General features: G+C 35.0%; 1 protein-coding gene across 2 annotated transcripts in view; it reads right to left on the bottom strand.

Moving 5' to 3' along the window:
- LAMA2 (laminin subunit alpha 2) overlaps positions 1–20,418 on the bottom strand; it is a 676,446-nt gene that overhangs the window by 393,686 nt on the left and 262,342 nt on the right. For both annotated transcript variants that reach the window (XM_040238873.1, XM_040238874.1), the window contains exons 8-10: positions 18,486–18,664; positions 12,339–12,438; positions 4,533–4,693 (exon numbers count right to left, since the gene is read on the bottom strand). In XM_040238873.1, the coding sequence (XP_040094807.1) occupies positions 4,533–4,693; positions 12,339–12,438; positions 18,486–18,664 (440 nt within the window). The remainder of the gene's footprint in view (positions 1–4,532; positions 4,694–12,338; positions 12,439–18,485; positions 18,665–20,418) is intronic.

The following is a 20,418-nucleotide window of genomic DNA, read 5'->3' as shown; positions in this document are numbered from 1 at the left end:
TTTTTTTATCTTCTTCAAACTGAGCATATATAATCTTCTTAAATTCTTTACTCCAGTATTTCTTGAATATTGTTTCTCCCCAGTTTCATCTAATATCTTCTTTGGCCACTTCTGCTAAACTTAGGTTGAATTGTATCATTCTACCAACCATGCCACTTGGCATCTCATGTTTTTATTTCTTTACCTCCCTATGACAATGTATAAGTATTTTACTCCATTCTGTATTTTTGATCCTCTATTCAACAGTTTCTAACCTCTTGTTCAACCCATTCACTGAATTTTAAATTTCAATGCCTACATTTGATTTTTTTGTTCATTTCTAGAAATAAATTACATTATCTTTCTCCAAACCTGCTTATTGTTTTAATATAGTACCCTATTTTTTTGTTTTTTTCCCCTATTTTTCTTTCTTTGCACTTTTATCTTCTACTCATATTTTTATGACTATTCATTTTCTACATATTTTATTTCTGTGACTTACATTATTAAATTTAAAAAATATTTTTATGTGTGTACAATTTTTTCAGGTTATCTGATTCTTTCTTGTTTTTAGTTTATGAATATTCTGACCTTTCTGACTTCCAATTTCCTCTTACAGTTATTTTCCTATTGTGCAGCATACTACTTTATGGTGAGTTCACCATATGGTCAGTTAAGTCTATACTTTCTTCCTGTGGAAATACCATTTGCTGGACATGAAGAATTCTAGCACATAAAGGGAGATTAAAATTGACCCCATTTCCATGTGGCACACAGATTTGGGGTTTTGACAGTGCACTAATTTTTACCTACCTAGAGTCCCAAAGGAAAGAGAATGTTTTCTGGTTGATATGCCTAGCCTCTGGGTGTAATTTTCTAGTGCCTGCTTGTTGACTGCTAGAGAGCATTTCTAGAGTCCAAGTTTAAATGAATTCAGTTCCTGTTTCCCTCAGTGGGTCCAAGTCTTAGTGTCAAGGTTTAAAGAAGCCATTAAAACTCTAAACTTGAACCCCTATCTCAGCATTAAGACCAGCCTCCTATCTCCAGTGGCATGACCTTAGCTGCATAGTTTTGTTTGAGTTTATGGGCTTCCCTGGTGGCTCAGATGGTAAAGAATCTGCCTGAAATGAAAGAGACCTGGGTGCAATGGCTGGGTAAGGAAGATCCCCTGGATAAGGAAATGGCTACCCACTTCAGTATTCTTGCCTGGAGAATTCCCCATGGACAGAGGAGCCTGGGTGCTATAGTCACAAAGAGTCAAACACCGCTGAGTGACTAATGCTTTCTCTTCACTTCATGTGCTTAAGTGAAGGAAATGGCAATATGCTCCAGTATTTGCCATGGGAAATCCCACTGATAGAGGAGGTTGATGGTCTACGGTCCTTGGGGTCACAAAGAATCAAACACAACTTAGCGACTAAACAGCACCATGCTTAACTCAGATTTCCTTCTTTGGTCTAATATCTAGGAAATTCCCTTTCTTTCCTGAATCTACATGATTGAAAATTTCTTTGCCCCATTTTATCCAGAATACCTGTATGTGAAATGGAAGAAATGGGAATAAGGTGTCCACTTTTGTCAGTACTGCATTTAAATAGAATGTTAGTCATTTATAATTTACACTAGAAATAAATTTAGGCCCAAGAATTTACAACAAGGTGATTTCTTAAAATGTCCACAAACTTTATTGTATTTTTTAAATAAAAATTTTGGAAAACTAATATATACTACAGTGAAAAAGAATAAATGTGCAAATGTTTACTGGTTAATACACATTTTGGAGATGAATGCTTTTATATCATCTTATTTGAATTTAAGTCTCTACTTAGCTTCTAAATAACATTTCATGCATTAAACAGCATTCTGATCCATGTTGTTTTGCATAATCAGCTGACAATCCTATGTCAAATGATGTTTTTGTGAAACATGCATAAAATTCAACACTTCTAAAATTATTTAGATATCTTATGAGATTTGCTTTCTGCACGTTTTTATCCTAGAAAGCATTCTAGTTTATAAGAGCTTATAGTCATCTATTTAAAATATCACATAGTTGAAGGGAACTCTTTTAATAATGCTACTTATTTAATTTTTCATTCTCTTTTATGATTTCTTACTGACTGTTTATTGTTGTATTCTAATTGTCTATGTAGAGCTTCAAGTGACTTTGTAAGAGGCATTTTTCTTATTAGGATTGGAATCACTCCCTTAGGCAGGCAGAGACCCAGCCAGTGGCTTGAGCAGTTCTCCCTTGGAGCTCTGCTAATGATGACAGCTCTCCTGTTCTAGCCTTTCTGATATATTTATCAAAGAAAATGAATGGGGCCTGCCTCCTTCATTCATTTGTTACTCTTTCTTTGCAAATACCAGGCATCTTCCCTCTGAATAGTATGTGTATGACAACATTCCCTTTCTTTCCAGTTTTATTTCCTATACTCCAGAGACTCAGAAGGTTTCTCTTTCATTTTAAGTTCAGCTGTGCCTGTCCTTTATTTGAGCAAGTGATGAAGCTAAGAGATTTCTGTGGAGTTTTGGGAAAGGAATAAAGCACGTACAGGAAATATATTTCGTAAATATTAGAGATGCTTCTAGGATTACGCCAAAAGATATACACCACAAGAGAGGTGGTGTCTGTTAGCAAGTGATCACTCACAGACCACTCTGGTATTGATCTACAAGTAAGTCTTCATCTCAGATGATATTAGACTAAAAGATACCAGATGTAGTTAATTTACTATTTTTCAACACATGGCAACTCTTTACTACAGACTGTAGACTTTCTGCATGTTGATGTATACAGGACTTTTATTGTTTCAGTGTTCCAAGATAGGTATCTAAATAGCCCTGGATATAACATATATTTAATTATATAACTAATACAATTTTTAGCCATCAGGCTTCTCTGGTGGCTCAGATGGTAAAGCACCTGCCTGGAATGCAGGAGACCCGGGTTCGATCCCTGGGTTGGGACGATCCCCTGGAGAAGGAAGTGGCAACCCACTCCAGCACTCTAGCCTGGAAATTCCATGGACTGAGGAGCCTGGTAGGCTACAGTCCATGGGGTCACAAAGAGTCAGACACGACTGAGCAACTTCACTCACTACAATATTTAGCTTCTTGTCCCAACAAATGTATTCTCAACATGGATACTAATGTTTACTTATTTTAAGGTTTCATGTTTGTATACATATGCACACTTAAACAACAACTATCAGTCTATAATTTATAGTTGTCTAGATAAGACTGCTTCACTAGAGGCTCAGATGGTAAAGAATCCGTCTGCAATACAAGAGACCTGGGTTTGATCCCTGGGTTGGGAAGATTCCCCTGGAGCCTGGAGGAGAGCATGGCAACCCACTCCAGTATTCTTGTCTGGAGAATTCCCATGGACAGAGGAGCCTGGTGGGCTAGAGTCTATGGGGTCGCAAAGAGTCAGACACCAGTGAAGTGACTAAACAGCAGCAGCAGATAAGAATAATGAATTAATAAAGGAAATATTCTTAATAAAGTTTCATCTATGCTTTTTCTTTAAAAAAGTAACATTTATTTTTATATTTGTATGGGATTCTAACTTTTTCAGTGGAGTGTTTATTCTCTCAGCTAATATAGCTAACATTGTCTGATCTGAATGTTTTGGAACTGATTACTGTAAAGTAAACCAGTTTTATGGAGAAGAAAATGGCAACCCGCTCAGTATTCCTGCCTGGCGAATCCCTTGGAGAGGGGAGCCTGGTGGGCTGCTGTCCATGAAGTCACACAGAGTTGGATATGACTGAAGCAATGCATGAATGCATATAAATCAGTTTTATAACTTCAAAGTTGTACTTGCTTCTATGTTTCCTCTATGTGTAAGCTGCAGGTACAGTGTGTCCCTTGGTGATAGCATGATGTCCTATTATTTGAGTGTGTACAATAAATAAAGTTGCATCTCTGAAAGTACTCTTGGGAGGAATTACTGAGCATGTAATCAATTCTACTAGGGTTTCTCACATTTTTTAGTAATTAAATAGAAGATTTTGAACATGGTATTTTCAGACCTATCTGGGTTCAAACTTCAGAAGATTATCTCACATTTTTTTAGTAATTAAATAGAAGATTTTGAACATGGTATTTTCAGACCTATCTGGGTTCAAACTTCAGAAGATTATTTAAAAATATAGAATGAAACCTTTGAGAGAATTCTTTTCAGAATTAGATAAGTTATGAAATTAAAGTAGATTTGAGTGTATAGTAGTTTTAAAGGGTTGCTAGCTTTAGTGTTGTATATTTTTAAATTAACAGACTAGATAGGTAAGGGGGCAAATGTGTTTCTGTTGTAAAATAACACATTCTTAAGATGACTTCTCTTCTGTATTTGTAAGTTTTTAGACAAAAGGCATGTGTCTTGCTGAAGCAGACCTGATTCTAAAGACACTTACAGGAGTGCTACCATAGAATACAGACTGGATATTTACAGAAGCTCCAATTGCTTGATGTGCACAAACATAAGAGAGAAACTAAGGAAAATAACCTTTGCTCTAAACAATGGGACACTGTTTGGGTAAACAAGGTACCTTGCAGTTACAGGGTCCAAAACAAGGGTCCTCATTTCTGCTCCCTGCACCACTGCAGTTACAGGGTGTGCAGTCTGGGTAGCCAGTGTAACCTCTGGCACAGCGATCACAGCTCACCCCTCTGAAGCCAGGCTTACAATGACAGGACCCAGGTGCCAGACCTAATAAAAGATGAAACACATATCAGTATCTTCAAATTAACTCATAAACCTTCTGAGACTATCACAAGGTGGAAAAGTGTTTTGGGGGTAAAAATATACTACTTTAAAATAAAAACCTAATAAGAATCATCTAAGTAAAACAAAGAAAAAGACTAAAGGTATTCAAACTAAATGTCCATCAACAAATGAATGGATAAAGAAGATATGGTATATATACACAATGGAATAATACTCAGCCATAACAAAGAATGAAATAATGCCATTTGCAGCAACATAGATGGATCTAGAGATTATTATACTAAGTAAAGTAATAAGTCAGAAAGAGACAGATACCATAAGGTGTCACTTACATGTAGATTCTAAAATATGACACAAACAAACTTAGCTACCAAGCAGAAACAGACTCACAGACACTGAGAAAGGATTTGTGATTGCCAAAGACAAGAGGATTGTGGGAAGGATGAACTGGGAGTTTGGAATTAGCAGATGCAAACTATTTATACAGAGAATGGATAAACAACAAGGTCCTACTGTACAGCACAGAGAGCTATATTCAATGGGATGTGGAAAAACTGAAGCCAAATTTTAAGCTTAAATACTTCCATTATTAAAAAATGTAAACAAATTAAAAGTTAATTCATGTAATTACAAAAAATGTAAAACAAAATGAATACCATAGGAAGCAAGGGATATTTGAAACATAAACAAAAAGAAATGAAAGGAAGCAAATAAAAAGGAATCTTAGACAAGGCTAATTAAGTATATAAAAGGAAAACAAATGATAAAAGAATTCCCACAAAATATTTCAGTACTGATTAATTTTTACAGCATTCTCAATGTTTGAAACTCGTATGTAACATATAAAAAAACAGACAGGAATGTAATTCAGTTTATGAAGCTCATGAATAGATGACATCAAAATCTAACAGAGATAACCCAAATAAACATGGCTGACTCTTTTGTAACCCCATGAACTATAGCTCCTCTATCCATGGAATTTCCCAGGAATTAATGCAGCTGATGACTTGAAGTTGAAGCCGATGCTCATTTACCATTCCAGAAATCCCAGGGCCCTCTACTAAATCAATTCTGCCTGGGTGATAATACATCTCTTTAAAACACAGTTTACTGAATATTTTAAGCCCAGTGTCAAGATCGACTGCTCAGAAAAAAAAAAGTTTCAAAATATTACTGAACATTTTGATGATGAACCTGGTCATCTAAGAGCTCCAATGGAGATGTACAGTGAGATTCACATTGTTTCCAAGCCTGTTAACACATCTATTCTGCAGCCCATGGATCAAGAAGTAATTCTGATTTTCATGTCCTATTATTTATATATATATATATGTATATACATATATATATGTCCTATTATTATTATATATATGTATATACATATATATGTATATATATATGTCCTATTATTATATATATATTCATGTCCTATTATTTATATATATATAAGGCTACAGCTGCCTTAGATACTGATTCCACTGATGGATCGGGGCAAAGTCAATTGAAAACCTTCTAGAAAGGAGTCACCATTCTAAATGCAGTTAAGAACATTACAGGTTAATGGTGTTAGGTAAAAGGAGTCCAGAATGGTGGTGGCTAAAAAGTAAGGGAAAAGCCCACAAAATTAGAACAAAGGAAGGTCCGAGGACTGGAGTGAAACAAACAGCAGGTAAAACAAACAGCACTCCTGGCTAGCCCAATTTACATAGGGCAGGCCCAGGGGGAGGAGAAAAAACATAAAAAGAGGAGCCAAAATTGGGCTAGTAGGGCCTCTCTTCTCTTCGTGTCTTTTGGGGCAGCATGCCCTCATACCTCAAGGATATATTTTCCTTTACTTTCTAAATAAAACTGAACTGTAACTTGGAGCTACAACAGTGCTCCATCCAAGAACTGTAACACTGATCTATCAGAGGCCTGTAATGCTGGTCTGTCCATTGCTTCAAATTTTTATTGCAACGAGACAGAACTGAGGAAACTACAAACTCCCCCGACAATGGGAAGAGGTCAAAGTATCAACATTAACAGAAGTTGAGAAGAAGTTGATTCCAGCCTTTACGGATAACTATGCAGGATTCAACTTCTGTGCACAAAGTCACTGCAGATGCAGTGGAAACAGCAAAAGAATTAGAGCCTGAAAACAGGACTTAATTGCCACAATATGATGATAAATTTTAACAAATGCAGAATTGCTTCTCCTGGATAAGGGAAGAAAGTGATTCCTTGGAATAGATTCTACTCCTGGTGAAGATGCAGTGAACACTATTGAACTGACAATAAATATTATGTTAACTTAGTTGATAAACTTAGTTGACATTAAGAAGAGATGGCAAGAATGCACAGAAGAACTGTACAAAAAAGATCTTCATGACCCAGATAACCATAAAGATGTGATCACTGACTTAGAGCCAGACATCCTGGAATGTGAAGTCAAGTGGGCCTTAGGAAGCATCACTATGAACAAAGCTAGTGGAGGTGATGGGATTCCAGTTGAGCTGTTTCAAATCCTAAAAGATGATGCTGTGATACAGTGGTGCACTCAATATGTCAGCAAATTTGGAAAACTCAGCAGTGGCCACAGGACTGGAAAAGGTCAGTTTTCATTCCAATCCCAAAGAAAGGCAATGCCAAAGAATGCTCAAACTACTGCACAATTGCACTCATCTCACACGCTAGCAAAGTAATGCTCAAAATTCTCCAAGTCAGGCTTCAGAAATACATGAACTGTGAACTTCCAGATGTTCAAGCTGGTTTTACAAATGGCAGAGGAACCAGAGATCAAATTGCCAACATCCGCTGGATCATGGAAAAAGCAAGAGAGTTCCAGAAAAACATCTATTTCTGCTTTATTGACTGTGCCAAAGCCTTTGACTTTGTGGATCACAATCAACTGTGGAAAATTCTGAAAGAGATAGGAATATCTGAAAGAGATGGGAATACCAGACCATCTGACCTGCCTCCTGGGAAATCTGTATGTAGTCAGGAAGTAAGAGTTAGAACTGGACATGGAACAACAGACTGGTTCCAAATAGGAAAAGGAGTACGTCAAGGCTGTATATTGTCACCCTGCTTATTTAACTTCTATGCAGAGTACATCATGAGAAACGCTGGGCTGGATGAAGCCCAAGCTGGAATCAAGATTGCCAGGAGAAATATCAAAAACCTCAGATATGGAGATGACACCACCCTTATGGCAGAAACCAAAGAAGAACTAAAGAGCCTTTAATGAAAGTGAAAGAGAAGAGAGAAAAAGTTGGCTTAAAGCTCAACATTCAGGAAACAAAGATCATGGCATTCGGTCCCATCACTACATGGCAAATAGATGGGGAAACAGTGGAAACAGTGCCAGATTTTGTTTTGGGGGCTCCAAAATCACTGCAGATGGTGATTGCAGCCATGAAATAAAAAGATGCTTACTCCTTGGAAGGAAAGTTATGACCAACCTAGACAGCATATTAAAAAGCAGAGACGTTACTTTGCCAACAAAGGTCCATCTAGTCAAGGCTATGAGGTTTCCAGTAGTCGTGTATGGATGTGAGAGTTGGACTATAAACAAAGCTGAGCACAGAAGAATTGATGCTTTTGAACTGTGGTGTTGGAGAAGACTCTTGACAGTCCCTTAGACTGCAAGGAGAACCAACCAGTCCATCCTAAAGGAAATCAGTCCTGAATGTTCATTGGAAGGACTGATGCTGAAGCTGAACTCCAATTCTTTGGCCACCTGATGTGAAGAGCTGACTCATTTGAAAAGACCCTGATGCTGGGAAAGATTGAGGGCAGGAGGAGAAGGGGATGACAGAGGATGAGATGGTTAGATGGCATCACTGACCCAATGGACATGGGTTTGGGTGAACTCCAGGAGTTGGTGATGGACAGGGAGGTCTGGCGTGCTGCAGTCCATGGGGTCGCAAAGAGTTGGACGCGACTAAGCGACTGAACTGACTGAATTGAGCTGATAAAGCAGCTGCAGGGTTTGAGAAGACTGACTCCAATTTTGAAAGATGTCTTATTGTGGATAAAATGCTATCAAACAGCATTGCATGCTACAGAGAAATTGTTTTTGAAAGGAAGAGTCAGTGTAGCAAACATCATTGTTTAGTTATAGTAAGAAATTGCCACAGCCATCCCAACTTTCAGCAACCACCACCCTGTAGCCATTGACCTAAAGGCAAGATCCTCCATCAGCAAAGGGTTGCAACTCACTACAGGATCAGATAATGGTTAGAATTTTTTAGCAAGAAAGTCTTTTTGAATTAAGGTATTGTATTTTAAGACATAATGCTATTACACACTTAATAGATTACAGTATAATGTAAACATAACTTTAATATGCACTGGGTAACCAAAAATTATTGGAACTTGCTTTATTACAGTGGTCTGGAACTGAACGTGTAATATCTCTGAGTTATGTCTGCATTGTTGAACATTAATAAATTTATTTTCTTAATCCTATGTAGAAGTCAAATGAAAAAGAAATCTGTTCACTTCAATAAAGGCCACAGAAACACTCCCCTCAATTAATATTTATTTCTGATATCAAAATATCTAGACCTCAAAACTAAACAGAGAAATACTCTATGTAATAAAAAATATCTATTTCAATGTTTGTTTCTGGAAGTACTATAAACTAAATGTCTCGTTCAGAACACTTGACTGTGCAGGTTGAAATTAGCAGACAGATATATATATATAAAATGATTGTGCTGTTATGAAGCTGAGAAATCCCTTGGAGATCAGAAACTATAATTATTTTCTAGAGCAGTAAGCCATTTCTTAAACCAGTGTCTTTCCTGCTGCTTCTGCTGCTAAGTCGCTTCAGTCGTGTCTGACTGTGCGACCCCATAGATGGCAGCCCGCCAGGCTCCTCCGTCCCTAGGATTCTCCAGGCAAGAACACTGGAGTGGGTTGCCATTTCTTTCTCCAATGCATGAAAGTGAAAAGTGAAAGTGAAGTTGCTCAGTCGTGTCGGACTCTTAGCGACCCCATGGACTGCAGCCTACCAGCTTCCTCCCGCCATGGGATTTTCCAGGCAAGAGTACTGGTTGGGTTGCCATTGCCTTCTCCAAGTGTCTTTCCTGAAGTAAATTAATTCTGATTAAGTAGTCTAAGAGTGTGGATCATGGTTTTATTGAACAAAAGACAAATTCTAGGTACTACTCAAGGTAGGATGACATATCAGAGAACTTTACATATAAACTCAAGACTCCTGAAAGGGTAAAGTAAGAAATACACATGTATGTGTATACACACACACACACAGTTAGGAAAAGCACAAGAAAATAAGGCCCAGATAAACACTTACCAAAAAAATCAAACTACAGAATCAAACAGATAGCAGAGAGCACTACTAACATATACAAATTATAAGATAAACATACATCTTTCCTCTCTTATCTGTGGTTTTACTTTTCATGGTTTCAGTTAACCTGTAGTCAACCCCAGTTGAAAAATATCAAATGGAAAATTCCAGAAATAAACAATTTCTTATTTTTGCATTCTGAATAAGTGATGAAATCTTGCATCATCCCACTCTGCCCAGGACATGAGCCATCACTTTTTCCAGTAGATCCCATCCCACTGATCACTTAGAAAGCCATCTTGTTTCTCAGATTGACTGTCAAGGTATTGCAGTGCTTGTGTTCAAGTAATCCTTAAGATGATGGATGTTCACTAAACTTATTGTGGTAATAATTTCATGAAGTATGAAAGTCAAATCATCATGTTGAATACTTTAAATTTACACAGTGAAAGTGAAAGTTGCTCAGTGTGTCCAATTCTTTGCAACCTCATGGACTATACAGTCCATGGAATTCTTCAGGACAAAATACTGGAGTGGGTAGCCTTTCCCTTCTCCAGAGGAACTTCCCAACCCAGGAATCAAACCCAGATCTCCCGTTGCAGGTGGTTTCTTTACCAGCTGAGCCACAAAGGAAGCCCAAGCTTACACAGAGCTGTATGTCAATTATATTGCAATAAAACTGGAAGAATCAAAAGAAATAAGAGCTAAAGAAAAAAATAATTTGCTTATCTTGGAGTAGATAGGAATTTGAAGATTATAAAGGCACATAAGAAATTCAATAAAAAATTAATATGTATAGTGATTTTAACATAATGTCATTATTATAGCTAAAGTGAGTTTTCTGAATTTTGGTACATTACTATATAAAAATTTTTAAATTGTGATTACATTTGGAAATGAGACTAGGGTTAAATAGGTTAAAGAGGATAGTATTTGCTATCTACTTTATTCTGTTTGTACTGTTAAAATTTTAGTTGACCATGTGTTGTTTTCCTAGTAACTGAAAAATCACTGTATTGTACAACTGTAATATATATAATATTGTACATCAACTATACCACAATTTGAAAAAAAAAAGAATTTAGATCTCAGAGGGAAAAATAATTGAAAAATATTTTATATACAAATATCTTCATTACAGATTGGTTAAAATATGCAAAATTTGGAAACAGTCTTAATATCTTTCAGAGTTGAGGACTATTATTTAGGAGCTAAAACCAAATTTCAGAGAAATACGAACAGATATGGGGAAAAAGTCACCATCTAAAGTTAACACACAAATGTTAATAATACTATTTGAGTTACCACTGCATTGAATACCCATTTTTCTACTTTTCTACTTTTTTTAAATCACTTTTTCAACAGCAAAATACTTACTGTTTAAACTCAGGGAATAAAATTAAATTACCTTAATGTGATTTAGTTATTATCATAAAAAGATAAGAAACCATAAAATAAAAAATGATACCAATAATTCACCATTAGTTTTTAAATAATCATTTTTTAATCTTTTAAGATTTAAGACTCTAAGGCCTAAATACATAATCATATAGCTTTGTAAGGAAAGCAGGTAAGTTAAACTGCCAAAGAAATGTTGCCAGCCTTTTAACTCAAAAGTCTTTGGGGGAAAAGCCTATACAATAGCCATGATTTATTTTAGTCTTCACACGGGAGAGAAGAATCCAGTCTTCGAAATATAAAGAAAGAGTTCCAGATATATTCTATGAATTTTCTACTTAACCTTGGCAAGCAACTTTCCTGGAAGTAGCTTGTAAACATTTTTACATCCAGGAGTTATTTTGGCATTTGATTCCTTAATGTTTGGAGTTCACCATGAATTTCAATTGTCAAAGCAGGTATTAGCTTAAATTAACGTCAGCCTCTTTTCCTTCATTAACTCATTCCTACTGCCTTTCATAGCCCTTTATGCACACTTCTTGTTTTCTCTGTTATTAACTACATCTCAGTCTGTGAGCTCATCTAGTCACTCTTCCTTTGTAGCACACACATCCCTCAAGGAGCACTGTCATTTCACCCCAGAAACCATACAGCTACAAAGCAATCTAATAAATGACAAAACATCAAAAGGTGCATACACCACAGATCTATAATTGACTAGAAGGTGTATGTATATATGTATATAAACACACATAGATGGGTAAATAGATATGCATATACATGTAGAACTAATGTAAAACAATTCAACTCTTCTTGCTTTTAAAGTATAATTAAACAGAAACATAATGATTGAGATGTAAGAGTTGGATATGACTGAGCAACTAACACTTTTTCGCTTTTAATCAGAACAATGGCCCTCTACCAAAGTCTCACCTCGTCGAGCACGTTTTTCATCCTTGACACACACTTCACTTAAGGAACCAACTGGATCACAATGGCATGGCTGGCATGGTCTTGGATAATTTGGAGATACCTAACAAAAATATTAAATTGCTTTAAGTCAACTGTAATAAAAACACTAATATTTTTTTATCTAGTAAGCCTTAGAGATCATTTTAATGATATATAGTAAGATATTATATTGAGAAAATGATAATATAAGAAAATTCTTTATTTTCACAACTTAATGATATGCAATAAGAAACTATATTGAGAAAATAATAACATTAGAAAATTTCTTTACTATATTTTCAAAATTGCTAGCATCCATTTCTTCTAAGTGGACAGACAGAGTAAAGAGAATAATATAATAAACTCCTATGTAACTGTTAACTAGATTCAATGATTACCAGGATTTTACCATATAACTTTCATCATGCTTTATTCTTTGCTAAAGTTTTTAAAGAAAATCCCAAATAGTTTTTTAATCTCTACATATTTTAGAATGTACCTCTTTCTTTTATAATCACAATTACCATTATAAGAAACAAAATATCAATGCTTGCTTATATAGAAAATGTAAGAGAAATACACATTCCATGATAAAATCTTCCTTACTGTTTTGTTTTATTACAATGTAGTTCAAAATTAGTAATTTTCTCCTAAATTTTTAATTTTCAAAACCTTTTTCACATTGATCACAATACAACTAATTAAATTTGATGCTTGAGAAAAGATAATCTTAAATATTTACATTAAAATTTTTATTTTCTCAGGAGTGAGCATAATCTGGCGTGAGGAATGTAGGTTCTATAATTAGGAAGCTTGAGCTCACATTCCACTGTGGCCACTTACTGGCTATGCAGTCTCCTGCACCTTACTTTCTGGTAATATGAGATTAATAATAGCAATCATAGTGATGCCATTAAATTAAAATTAAGAGGAATAACAGAAACCATCTCATAAGATTTCTCACATATATCAAATACTCAATACAACAAGTAGCTTTTAACATTAGAATATTTTAATTAAATAAACTTAAAATGTGCCAACATACCATACATAAAACATTTATTTTCTAGATGCAATTGGATAAGAATAAAAAAGCAACTAAATTCTTTGCCTAGGAAGTACTAAAATACTGCTGAATATACATATAATTATGTATATAAGCTATTTCCTATAAAATATTGCTTTTTTTTTATGTGGACCATCTTTAAAGTCTTTTTAAAGTTTGTTATAGTATTACTTCTGTTTCATGTTTTGGTTTTTTGGCCAGAAGCCATGTGAAATCCTAGCTCCCTGATCAGGGATTGAACTTGCAACCCCTGCAGGGCCAGGCGGCAAAGTCTTAACCACTGAACCACCAGGGAAGTCCCCAAATGTAGTTTACATATATATATATCTAGATTTAATTTATAATGAAAACTTGATTGTTAATAAGTTAAAGTATCATAAGCAGAAAAATATTTACATGTCTGATAGAATTCAATCTTCTAAGTCCATAGATCCGTTTCAAAATCATTATTTAATACCCATTCATTTACTTTCTATTGTGAAGAAAGGATTGTGCAAGGTCTAGATAGGTAAGGCCTGCTTTCTGCGTTAAAGAAGCTTACTGGAAAAGCAGACTTGAAAGATATTGATTAAATAGAAGGTGCCAAGTGATAAAATAGACACAGAGAAGAGAGTTCTGGAGCAAAAGAGGAGGGAGTAAGAACACAATGAATACAAGCAATGCTTCACAGAAAAAGTGATATTTAGACTAAAGCTTGACGTGAGTAGCAATTTGAGGGCAGAATTGGGAGAAGAACTTTCTAACTAAGAGAAAACTACAACACACACAGAGACACACAAAAGCAAAACAAAAAACACTTCTTTGGGGATATATAGCAACAAATTTCTTTAGGATAAATTCTTAGCTTTTATGAATATGATTTACAATTCCAATGATGAGCTTGAGTAAACCAAAGCCTCTTAATTTATTATCCTTCCTTATAGTAATTGGGAAAATCTGCTTGAATCAGATTGCTGATCAGGAGAACTTTCAGCGAACCCTCCTACACTGTTGGTGGGGATATAAACTGGTATAGCCACTATGGAGAACAGTATGGAGGTTCCTTAAAAGGTAAATATAGAGCTACCAGATGACCCTGAAATCCCACGCGTGGGCATACATCCAGAGAAAAACATAATCCGAAAGGATGCATGCACCCAAATGTTTATTCCAGGATCTCTAACAAGAGTTAAGACATGGAAGCAACCTAAATTTCCATCAACAGAGGAATGGATAAAGAAATGTGGTACATATATACAATGGAATATTACTCAATCATTAAAAAGACTGAAATAATGCCATTTGCAGCAACATGGATGGACCCAGACAGTGTCATACTGAATGAAGTAAGTCTGACAGAAGAATAAGAAACATTGTATGACATTCCTTATATGTGGAATCTAAAAAGAAATGATACAAAGGAAACCTTCTAACATAAGATATTCTATAAATATATCTACTTTATACTTTTTAACTTTACTAATAAGATTATTAATTAATTCTCAAAGTAAACATGGCCATAAGTATATATATACATGTATGTTTTAATTTTTAAATATATGTACTTAGTAGATATACCTAAATTTAGATTTTAAGGCAATACTTTTTAATAATGCAGATATATGTTTTTAAGATATAAAATTTACAGTGTACAAAAATTTTATTTCTATATCTTCATAAAAACATAAGGAATTTTCACCCAAATACTAAACACTTGAAATAGTTGAATTCTTAGCACAAAATATAGCATGTTTTTATGTGCTAAAATATCAAATTCTAGATTCAGATTCACTTAATAAGTTGTATTAAAAACTTAATCAAGCTTCCAGTTTTAATAATGGCAGAATGTCTTTAATAGGTCCAGTACATCCTAAAATGACAATGATGAATTAGGGACAAATATAAAAAATCAAATATTTGAGGGCTTGGGAGAATAATCAAAAGCATGCAGAAATTAGAAGGATCTGAGATTTGAAAGAAAAAACACACTAGATAAGATTCATGTTCATATAAGGGTAACAACAAAATCTACATATCGATACCCCTTCATTCTTAACTGATTCCTTAACTGCACATTAATTCTGGGGACTCCAAGGGCCCACTGAAAGCAACAGCAGGAAAGCTGAATGACCTGAATAGACTTTCTAGTCCACATGATATAATCTAAATAGAAATTAGTTTATCAATCAAGAAAGGTTAGCTACATACCTTTAGTTTTCTATTAATCTGCTCTAGAAATGTATAAAAGCAAGCCTCCAGTTTCATAGTGATTAGTCAGTAAGATGACTACAAATTGAAACAAAATCCAAAAATCTTCAGAAGAAGATAACAGAATCTTTTGTCACTACAATGTATCAACCAAAATTTCCTGTGTTAATCATGAATTACTAGACCTGAGGAGAAAAACTAAGGCATGGTCCTTGTTCAAGAAAAAAACAGGTCAGCAAAAACAGTGAGGTGCCCCAAGTATTAATAGACAAGGACTTGTACAGGTCTCTAGATATGCTGAGGAGCATAAAGGTAATAAGGTTTATAATGAGTGAATACATGGATTTTTTTCAGAGAGTGGAGGAAACTATAAAAAAACATAAGCATGCTATAAAGTTGAAAAATTAACTGGATATGCTTAGCAACAGATAACTGATGGCATGCAGAAAAGTAGTATAGCTAATTACAGATAAATAGAAATTATCCAATCTGAAGCACAAAGAAAGAAAAAAAAAAATATCACAGCCTCAGTAACCTATAGGCCCAGTCCAGCAACCTGGACTGTATGTAGCTGGAGTCACAAAAGGATGAGAGCACAGTTCAAAAAAATATGTAAAGAAATAATGGCCTAAAATTTCCAATTTCCAGCAATCTCAATTTATAATTACAAGAAGTTTAGTAACCAAGAATATAAGCACAAAGAAATTCACATTTAGACAAACATGGTCTAACCAAGATTGGAAAACTTTTTCTGTAAAATTAGATAGCATCATTGTAGGTTTTGTAAGTCACCTAAGGTCTGTTTCTTCTTTTTCTCCCCTTCCTCACCTCCTCCTCTTCCTCCTAGCTTTTGTTCCATCTTATTCCTGCTCTTTTTCTTAATTGGGTTGTTCTTTTTCTTCTTGCTCCATCTCCTTTCCCTTTCCCTTCATTTCCTCCTCCCCTCCTCCCCCTCTTTTTAAAATAAGTTTTTTCAAATATAAAGAAAAATTTTTGTTGTTGTTTGCAGGCCATACAAGTATAAGCCATGGATCAAATTTTATCTAGGGTCCATAGTTTACCAACACATGGTTTGTTTGCTAAAAGATAAATATAAAGAGTATATCTTGAAATCAGAGAAGACAGACACCTTACATACAGAAGAACAAAAATAAAAATGATGGCTGCCTTCTCTTAAGAATAAATGAAATCCAAGAAAGACCATAATACATTGAGTACAGAGCTGTAACAAATTCCCTCCCAGTTCTGTCTACTTATTTAGCTGCACTGTATTTCTTAGTGATTACATCTATAAAAATGAAAACAAAATATAAATTTTCCATTTTAATAATAAGTAATATTCATACATGTGACTTTCCTGGTGGCTCAGAAGGTAAAGAATTTGCCTGCAATGTGGGAGACCTGGCTTTAATCTCTGTGTCAGGAAGATCCCCTAGAGAAGGGAATGGCAACCCACTCCAGGATGCTTGCCTGGAGAATTCCATGGACAGAGGAGCCTGGAGGGATATAGCCCATGGGCTCGCAAAGAGTTGGACACAACTGAGTGACTAACACTAACCACTGGATAACTTAATAAAGCCCAAATACTTAGAAACTAAACAATAGAGAACAAATCACAATGTGAATAAAAAATTATTTTAATTAAATTATAATGATGTACATTACATATTTCTGAAATCATGGGAACCAGCTAGTCATGAAGACAGTGTGCTGTTAGCACAAGGATGGAAAAGTAAATCCATGGAACAGAACTGGGGCTCCAGATATTAACCCAAATGATCAACTTATCTTCAAAAAATGGCTCAAAACAATTTGAAAGGGAAAAAAAGTATTTTTCAAAAAATGGTGCTGGAACAACAGGTGAATGTAGATCTCAATCATTACTTCACACTCCAAACAAAGATTTACTTGAGATGGGTTACAGCCCTGAAACTTAAAATTATGACTTTTCTAGAATTAAAAAGAAAAATTTTGAAGAAACACTTCACAAGAGAGGATACAGAATAGCCAGCAGGCACTTAAAAGAAATTTAATCCAAAAAAACTGCTGTAAATTCATAATAGAAGATGTGCTGTAGCACTCAGCGTTGATAGGACTGACTTAGTGATTGCCTAGTACTGACTTGCCAGACCCATTACACCCACATCCACTAGGATGACTACTTCAAAAAGAGTCAAGACCAAATGTTAGAGAGAGATGGAAGAAGTAGAATTCACATATATTTCTGGTTAACATGTAAAATAGTATCATTAACTTGATGAAACATTGGCAGTATCTTATAAAGTCAAACATACATCTATTCTATGAACCAACTATTATACTCCTAGACATTTACACAAGGTTAATAACACATGAGCACAAAAAGACTCATATAAAATTGATTTGCAGAAACTAACCAAAAACTGGAAATGACCCAAATATATAGGAGAATGGATTTAAAATTAAGATACATTCATGCAGAGGGCTACTCCTTAGCATTTTTTTAAAAAGAAATACTATTGATGTGTACAACATGGGTAAATTTAAACCTGTTACATTGAGTGAAAGGAAGACCAAAAATTTTGTGAACTTACAATTTCATTTTTAGAAAATTCACTAAGAGGCAAACAAATTTATGCTCTAAAAATCAGAACAAAGTTTGCCTGGAGGTAAGGATTGACTGGAATGAGTTACCATGGGACTTTCTGGACAGGTGGAAATATTTTATATCACATCCTCAATGATTTATATCAGCTTCTATTATGAAATATTTCTAGTCACCTTTGAGATTTGAAGTCCAACTATTTAAAGAAGCAATCAAAATTATTTTTCCCTGTAATACATCTCAGTCTGAAAAATTCAAAATCATACTTCATGAAAGAAAAATCATACTTTACCCCTTTGGGTCTGAAGAAACCGTCAATGCATGTCTCACAGTTTATACCAGCAGTGTTTCGAGTACAATTAATGCACACACCCCCTCCAATGTACTTTCCATGTATATTTAAACTCTGATTTCTTCTGGCAACATTTTCATCATAATAGCATTCTTCAGCTTTCCCATGACAATTGCAGGCTGCATTAGGGAAAAATAAATTCATAAACTTTCAGATATATAGAAAAATAATTTTTGTTACATAAGAGATTTCTATACCATATGGCAAATTATATTACATTATATGAATATACATACAAAGCCAATACAAATATGCCTAGAAAGTACATGAATCTATTAGATAAATTAATAAATATATATTAATGGAAATTAAAACATATAAATTAAACTGAATAGTATGAAATTGCCAATATTTGACTGATTTTATCTTACAAAACCAATATTTCATATAATTCAACCTATAGCTTCCTATTTCAACAAACAGATTATTACTTAAGTATGACACTGAATGTTTAACATTTGTGTAATCTGTGATGAATAATTACTATATGTGAATCTCTGTATTAGAGCCTATAGGTAAAGAAGGATGTTTAGTGTATATACATTTGATCTTTGAATATCACAGGGATTAAGGGTGTCAACCCTTTGCACAATTTAAATCTGGAGTATAACTATGCAGTCAGCCCTTCCTGTCCTTGGTTTCTCATCCCCTAATTCGACCAACTGAAGATTGAGTAGTACTGCAGCTCTGTTGTCTGCATTTAGGGGAAAAACCCACCTATAACTTGTAAAGCAGGCTTAGATATAGTACAGTCAGTAAAGAATCTGCCTGCAATGCAGGAGACCTGAGTTCAATCCCTATGTCAGGCAGATCATCTAGAGAAGGAAACAGCAACCCTCTCCAGTATTCCTGCCTGGAAAATCCAATGGACAGAGAGGCCTGGCAGGTTACAGTCCTTGGGGTCACAAGAGTCGGACATGACTTACCAACTAAACCATAACTTGTAAAAAGTCACCAAATCAGAATTGTAAGCCAGACTCTGAAGTTAGGCTCCAGAGTCTTAGGGTCAATCTCTACCACAATCCCTTCAAGTTATCTAATAAGAGAGAAAAGATGTACAATTAGTGCAAAGTAATCAGGACAGAGGAGAACTGTTTTGTCCAGTGATGAGATCATGCTATTGTGTGCCAGTCTTGGATTTGGGTATCCTCTTTACATTCATGTCCAACTCTTTGTGACCCTATGGACCGTAGCCCGCCAGGCTCTTCTGTCCATGGGATTCTTCAGGCGAGAATACTGGAGTAGGTTGCCGCGTCCTCCTCCAGGGGATCTTCCCAACCCAGAGAGTAAACCTGTGTCTCTTAATGTCCCCTTCATTGACAGATGGATTCTTTACCACTAGTGTCATCTGGAAAGCCCATAAATGTCAGTAGCAGGTCACAAAGAGTCGGACACCACTTGGTGACTAAACAACTAATGAGAAGGATTATAAGAGGTCCTATAGAGAAATCGAGTATATCTACAGATTAAATTCCTGCAAGTACAATTTCTAGTCAGGGGCTAGAATTTTAATTAACTTGAAAACTTTCTCTCTAAAAATGCTATATCAGATTACTTTTCCTCCAATAGACATGTTAAAACCGATTCCCCACAGCCTTGCCTACACTGTGTACTATCAACATTTTTAATTCAGCTCCTAGACATAGTAAACATTCAAACATATGTTGAGTGAATGAAAGAACATCTTGGTAAGTTTTTATAAAGTACTTTTATTGTTTTAATGGATACTTCTTTAATCATAAATAAGTGTGACAATTTCTTTACATGGTTATGTCATAGTTTTTTCCTGAGAAATGCCTGTTTCAATCTTTGCTTATTTTTAACAGTTAAAAAAAAATTTCTTATTGCTATGGACGCTTAATACAGTTAAGAT

Source organism: Oryx dammah, unplaced genomic scaffold (genome assembly GCF_014754425.2).
Source record: "Oryx dammah isolate SB20612 unplaced genomic scaffold, SCBI_Odam_1.1 HiC_scaffold_4, whole genome shotgun sequence".
Classification (NCBI taxonomy): Eukaryota; Metazoa; Chordata; class Mammalia; order Artiodactyla; family Bovidae; genus Oryx; species Oryx dammah.
The sequence above is the reverse complement of the archived record's forward strand: the minus strand, read 5'-3'. Positions and strand labels throughout refer to the sequence as shown.